This window comes from Marmota monax, unplaced genomic scaffold, assembly GCF_021218885.2.
Source record: "Marmota monax isolate L192 unplaced genomic scaffold, Marmota_monax_Labrador192_F-V1.1 WCK01_AAM20220418_F8-fsc00376, whole genome shotgun sequence".
Taxonomy (NCBI): domain Eukaryota; kingdom Metazoa; phylum Chordata; class Mammalia; order Rodentia; family Sciuridae; genus Marmota; species Marmota monax.
In genome coordinates this window covers 293,929-301,399 of record NW_026692651.1, presented here as the reverse complement: position 1 = coordinate 301,399, position 7,471 = coordinate 293,929, and the positions used below count along the sequence as shown (strand labels likewise).

At 37.9% G+C, this 7,471-nt stretch overlaps 1 protein-coding gene across 1 annotated transcript; it reads right to left on the bottom strand.

Moving 5' to 3' along the window:
- Window positions 1-318: 318 nt before the first annotated feature.
- On the bottom strand, window positions 319-1,251 carry LOC124093819 (olfactory receptor 14C36-like). The gene has a single exon (XM_046446358.1). It carries the CDS (start codon window positions 1,249-1,251, stop codon window positions 319-321), a length of 933 nt encoding a protein of 310 aa, XP_046302314.1.
- Window positions 1,252-7,471: the final 6,220 nt, after the last annotated feature.

The window sequence follows — 7,471 nt, the reverse complement described above, 5'->3', positions numbered from 1 at the left end:
TTTGACTTTACTTGACAGAAGTACTACAAACTATTTGATGAATTATAAACAGATATAATCTCAAATGATTATAGCACACAACTTGAATTATACTCATTAATTAAAGATGCATTTTCTAACATTATACATTTTATGAAGAATAAATAGAAATGATGGCATAAATTAAAACAAAAATTATTTTACAAGTTGAAGTACCCAGGACCAATAAGGTGACATTAGAGTAAGCAGTATGACTTCTGAAGCACAGCTATGAAGAGCATGATCTCTAATTAAGAACCTCAAACAGTGAAATAAGAATAGTACTGAAAAGCATCTTCATCATTTCCCTGAGAACAACTGTCTTCCCATTAATCTCCTCACAGCGTCCTTTACCTGTTTGTTCCTGAGACTGTAGAGGAGAGGATTCAGGAAGGGAGGAACCATGGTGTAAAAGGCAGAGAGAAGCATGTCGTCGAGTGTGTCAGAGGTTGCTGAGGACCTCAGGTACACACCTGTGATGGAACTGAGGAAGACGGACACCACAAGGATGTGAGGTGTGCAGGTGGAGAAGGCCTTCCCTGGGGCTCTGATGGGAAATTTCAGCACAGCAGAAAATATGCGAAAATATGACACGACAATAAAAAGGAAGCAACCACCACAAATGACCACAGCAGAGACAAGAATAAGGACCTTGTTGCTGGTGGTGTCAGAGCAGGAGAGCCTCAGCAGAGAGGGGACATCACAGAAGAACTGATGGACCACTTTTGACTGGCAGAAGGACAGCCGAAATGTGTTCCCAGTGTGCACACCTGCATACAGCAGACCACTGAGCAATGAAGCCAGGGTCATGCGGACACAAAATTGAGGGTTCATGACAAGGGGGTACTGGAGGGGCTGGCAGATGGCCACATAGCGGTCCCAGGCCATGATGGTGAGAAACAGAAGTTCAACACTTGCACAAAAAATGACCAAGAATATCTGGGTTGCACAACCAGCCACTGAAATGGCCCTGTTGCCAGTGAGAGAGTTGACACAGGCATTGGGGACAGTGATGGAAATTAAGCACATGTCCAAGATGGACAGGTTCCTAAGGAAGAAGTACATGGGTGTGTGCAGGTTCTGGTCAGCAGTGGTGACAGTGATGATGAGAAGGTTCCCTAACAAGGTACCCAGGTAGGTCATTGGGAATACTGTGAAATAGAGGAAATTCAGATCCCAGCCATCAGGAGAGCTCAGGAGGAGAAATTCAGTTACCATGGTGGAATTATCCATTTATTGAAAATTCAGGTTGACTGGGATGATAAAGAGATAAAAGTGGAAAGAAAACAGAATTAATGCAATTACTTTATATATTCATATGCACCATGTTTACTTGTATTTTGCAGTTGATTTCCCTGGAGAGGAAAGTCACTCTTGGTTTTCTCAAATCTTTACTCATTTCTGAGCAGAGTGCTCCTCTGAGTTCAGGTGTGGAGGTCTGCAGCACAGGGTCTGGGCATGACCTGCAGGGCTTGTCCTCAGGTCCTCATCAGGCATAACCTCACCTACTGAAACTCCATGCAGAGCATGTGACAATGTGTTTTTTTAATGATCTATAATATAGTTACCTTCACTCTCTTCCATGAATATAATTTCAACATTATTTTGCCATTTTTCCACACTAAATAATTCAGAGTATTATTAATAATTCCAATTATAATTAATTTTCAAATATTTTTAAATAGGAAACTATTCATAATATAGGAGTATTTATCTCCATGAACATGAAAAAATTTTACTCATGAGGAAAGCCTCTCAAGAATTCAAACTTTTCCATACCAGGCTGCAGGTCCAGTGCTCTGGTAAAATGAGGGGATCTGACTCTCCCTGCTGCTCCTCAGGATGGGGTGATACTGTATGCAGGCCACAGAATCTCAGATAGGAATATATTCCTTTTCCCACTGGGACTCTTTTTCTCTCCAACAGATCAGTGTGAGGTGTTTAAAGCTCCAGATTCTAGCCCAGATGACATTCTCCTAAACTTTTATTTTTTGCCTTAATGTGTTTTTACTCTGTGTTCAGAACCATGAAGTTGAAGATTCCTTTGTCTAGACAATAATTTGTCATTTTCTTGTTGACACCTTCCATTTTAATCCTTTCCTCCAAATGTCATGATTATACAAAGTGATCCTGGCTGTATACCCTAAAAGGAAGATTTTGCTCATATTTATAGCACATCTGAAGCATCTCAGACTGGTTCAATCCCAAATCACCAAAATTGTCATTTCTTTAGCCCTCTGAAAACCTGGGTCCACCTCAGCACTTTGCCAGGTTAACCACACTCACCCTTAGAAAAACGATCTTCATCATGAGTTTGTCTGGCCTTTACTTAAAATTTGTGTCCTCCAGCGTCAAGGGTGTGTGCCCAGACACAGGTAGGTTGGTGTTAATTTCACAGTTAATTTCAAGGACCCCTACTCAGTCTAGCTGCAATCTCTTGCTTGCCCTATTCCCCATTTCTCACTGACACAGCCTGAATCTCACACCTCAGTGACCCCCTTGTTCACAGCATGCCCTACAACTTGCTGTCAGAGGCCCTTTTCTACTGTGACATAATGATTCCTTTTTCCCATTACTACATACTGAGCTTTAAAGGAGGCTCAAATGCAACTTTTCCTCAGAAACCCTCTTCATAGCTTCTAATTATTCTTCTATTTCTCTGTAATGTTAGAAATCGACGTGTTATTCTACCTTTCAGTAAATCAGTATGTATTTATCCCTGGAATTGCTGTTGCAAATTCCTTGATTTTTGGCTATGTATTGCTCAATGTTTTTATTCTCTTACTAGCAAGTGCATGACTTCATGCGTAATAGTTAATAAAAAATGCAATGTAGCATAATCATCTAACTGCTAACATGAACTAAGTTTTTATTTGACTTATTTAAAAATGAGTAATTCCTAAATTGGTGAAGCCCTTTCTTCACATCTATAAGAAATACAGTGTACCTTCTTTTGAAATAACTCACCCTTGCCTGTGAGCATAAGATCTTTTCAAATTAGGTAATCTTTCCCCAATTATTTATTAATGATTCATAACATGGCAAAAATCTGTTCTAGATACTGGGTTTTACTAAAAGAAGTAAATTATCATCTTTAAAATATAATTTGAGTACTGTGAAGGAAAAATAAAATGGTACATATGTAAAAAGTCAAATAAACATGAAAATTTTTGAAAGTGATATGAGACTAATCAGGTTTCTTTATGGAAATCTGACAGGTTTTTTACCTTTTATCCTGGATTCTGGGATCTCCAGGAGTTTTTGTTCACCACCCCAAAACATCCTGTCACATACAGATGGGATATAAACATGGGTTTAAATCTAAACGTTGCATAGAACTGTAGAGACATTTTCTTTCTTTTTAAAAAATGTTTTAATTTTTTGTGTATGTGGAGCTGAGTGTTGAACCCAGAGTGTGGTGCATGCGAGGCCAGCGCTCCATCAACTGTGATATGTCCCTAGTGCTCTTTTTTATTATAGTTTTTAACACAAAACCACCTCCTGCTTTTCTTTCTCCAATAGAACTTAGAAAATTCTCCACAACTAGTTTGAATTATATGAACTTACATCATTTCCTCTTTTCCTTGTGTGATTTTGTTACAGTTTGATAACTTCTTCTCAATTCAACTTTCTTTTTTCATATGCTAGTCAATATTAGGAAACTTCCAATTATGGAGAATTGATGTAAAGTCATTTATAAATGCAATAAGATAAATGTACAAAGCACCACCTATTTTTTACAGAGACCCTGACACAATTTCAGTAGATTCTAAATATATGGTGACTTTTTGAACCTGGATTTTTAAAATAAAAATATGGCTTTAAATCATCGCATAGACTGACCTTAAAATTGTAGTATGGTTCAGTATGACACCCTCATTTAAGGGGTAAAAAAATACCCATAGATGATTCCCTCTTAAAGACAATAAGATGAAGGTATAAATAACAGAAAGGGTTGGTAAAAGTGAGAGTCCGGACAATGTGTGTGAGGAGAACTAGCATGTTTTAACTCTAAGAACATGAAGAGGGACTGCCCAAGTGCTTTCTCTGGAAGTGAAAAGCCAGGAGTTTTTTTTATTTTTTGCAATTATCTTGATAGTGTTTTAAATAATTAAATATATGATAAATAGATCATTTCAAAACTGCTAAAAATTATTTGGCTTGAAAGATCCAAGAATTAATTATTTCTAAATTATATTTCCCATGTTAGGAAATTGATTAGTGTCTTTGATAAACCATTGAGGAATGCTGAGGTACATATAATCTGAAAATCAAAATATACTTCCAAAATGATGCACAACTTGGTACTTATATTGATACCACTAGACACACACATCCGTATAGTCATACTTAATATATAATCAGTAAAAAATGTTAAGAGTACAATTGAAAATTTGGGCACAGTGACACATGCTTGTAATCCAGAAGCTGAGGAGGCTGAGAGAGGAAGATGGTAAATTCAAAGCTAGACTCCCAACTTGTCAAGACTGTATCTCAGAATAAACAATCAAAAGGGCTGCGATGTGGCTCAGTGGTTAAGCACCCCTGGGTTCAATCCCTGAAACCCAAAAAACAAAAAGTAACAAACTGAAAAAGTGAAAAAAATGTATTTGTGATCAAAAGAAAGGGGTGAGATTAATGTTCAAAATATTCCAATGAAAATTGTATTCTACATTAAATATCTTATTTCTCACAGTTATTGACATATGTTCAGGTTTATCAGTTGTATAAAAGCATTCCTATCTACCTATGTATCCTATACCATATTTTGCATTTTGTTCTTGTTTTCTTAATGTGAATGTGTTTATTTTTCTCTGGAATTTTGTGAATTTTGCAAGTATAATTAATAGTAATCTGAAGAAAAGAATTTTAAACTATCCAGAATCAGCATAAAAATTTTTCACACACTATACTAGCATACACAGTGCAGACCTCCCCAAGGTCCTTGTGTTTTTATTGCAGCAGTGGCAATCACCCCCAAAACCAGTGCAGTTTTAAGGACACTCTGTGCTTGCTGTGTTCTTCTCAGAATTAAGAATCCTTTTCCTGGACTCGATGACTCTTTGGATGACACTGTAATTTTCTGAACAGAATAAAAGTGAAGCTCAGATGCATTTAAATTCTAACGGCTTATTACTTACTCCTGAGTGTCACATGTTGTCAACATGGAACAGAACCGTGTTTCCCCTTGCTTCTCCCATCAATGGTGTCTGCAGCCAGGGTGAATCTGTCCAGTCAGCCTAGTGCCATGTCAGATGTGGGGAGCTCAGTCACCTCTGCTTTATGTGAACCTGGTGCCTGGCCAGTGCGATCTGGGCCCCCAGGAGCCCAGAGCTCAGCCTGCAGAGACAACAGGAGACCTGAGCATACCACCAGACAGCAGCACCTCCAGAGCCCAGGAGAGAGGACCTGGCCACGTGCCAGCATGGACAGTGGAACTGTTCTGCCACACATGACAGTAAGTCATTACTGAGAAGTGAGTAACACTGAAAAGATTGATGGTTCTCCCTGTGTGTTTTCAACTCTCACTTGTAAGTCAGAAACAACTCACACTATCTGCAGTTCAGCAGAAAAATTTCTTATCATTGACATGAAATTCACATGACACAAAGTTTACCTTTGTGACAGTTCATGCTTATAAATGTAGTGATATTTACTACATTACCAAGTTGTAGAACATCCAACTAAACTTGTTTCCAGATACTTTTATTACTTCAAATGAACCATCTAATTTTTTACACATGGCCTTTCAGACTCTAGAAAACTCTAAGTATATTTTGTACCTTTGTAATTATATATTTTTAAAATTTCATATAAATAAAATCATTCAATATATGTTCTGAATTGACTTATCCTAACTTTTTCAAAATCAGTCCACCTTGTACAGGCATCATATGTTCATTCCTTAGGATGAACGTCATTCTGTTACATGTATATTCCACAGATCTTTAAATCAGCACATCCATCTGTAGACTTATTTCTCCTTAGTCTGGTAATATAATGTGGCTGATTTATTGTTTATCATAATTTTGGTCATTTGGTCATCTCTGGTATACACTCAGCACTCTATTTGATTATGATGAATAACTCTGTCAGATTTGCATGGCTGTGACCAAAATACGTGGTTTAAAAAAAACACGCACAATAAACAAAAACCAACCCAAAATTGGGAAATTATATTGTCTCAAGTGTTCAGAGATTTAGTCTATTTTCATCCAATTTCATGACTTTGTGCCCACAGTGGGGGCACACTGAGGACCACCACAGCAGAAGGAAGATGCTCAGAATATGGCTCCAAGTAGGCAAAGATAGGGAAGGGGAAAGAGGGTTAGGGTTAGGGTTAGAGGAAAGCTATCAGGGATTAATCCCAGTGGGCCACCTCCTCCAGCAATGTCCCAAATGCCTAAAGCAAACACCCAGTTAATTCGTTCAAATGAAGATGGATTGATTAGGTTGCAGCTCTCATAATACAACCATTCTACCTTTGAAAATTCCTGCCTGATAGAAAGGCAGCAGAATAAAATAGACACTAGTATTGCTGAATGCATATACATGTCTGTATAACCAATGTGATTCTGCAACCTGTACACTTGGAAAAATGAGATATTATACCCCATTTGATTCAAAAAATTCTTGTGTGAAAACAAGGTTTTATACCTCTGATAAAAACACTCAGGAATGAAAATTTAAAAAAGAAAGAAAAAAAGAATAAAAAATTCCTGCCTCAATTCAGGAACTTTTTGACACACCTCACATCCCATTCATAATGTTTAAACCCCAGATCTCCAAAACTTGTGTCCATTTCACAATGCAAACTGAATTTAGTCCATCTCCAAGTGTTTGATAGTCTAATAAATTCCAGCTTTATCCTAAAGTTTGAGCCAAAAATCTCACCTAAAACTGAAGGTAAAATCTTGGTTGTGAGCCCCCATGAAAATCAAAAGCAAGTTACATGCATCAATATCCACTGTAGAACATAAGCCTTCTTATTCCAAAAGGACTTAGTAGGGCTGTGGAAAGAATATATGGTGTAGAGGAATTATGAAACCAGCTGAGAAAACAACTCCATCTGTAATTCCTCATGTAGCAGCTAGGACTCTTGAATATAAGACAATATTTCCAAAAGGACTGGGTAATTCCTGCCCTTTGGCCTTGCCAGTTGCAGAACACAGGGGCTGGGGCTCTCTTTGCCTTTCATTGGCAGAGAGTTTATGCTATTGGTAACTATAAATTTCTTGGGATTCCATGCCAACTTTGGCTTCACATTCACAGCTACACCTATTCACCCTGTCAGGGGGAGACTGTAGGGCCTCAGACTATGCTACAGTTCACTTGGGCTACCAAGCCTTTCTTTGAATTGATGGTGAAAGTCATCATGACCCATTAATTTGGGCACTCTACATTCCTGCAGAGATGGCACAAAGTAAATGATGCTAAAGTCTGATGCCAGCTC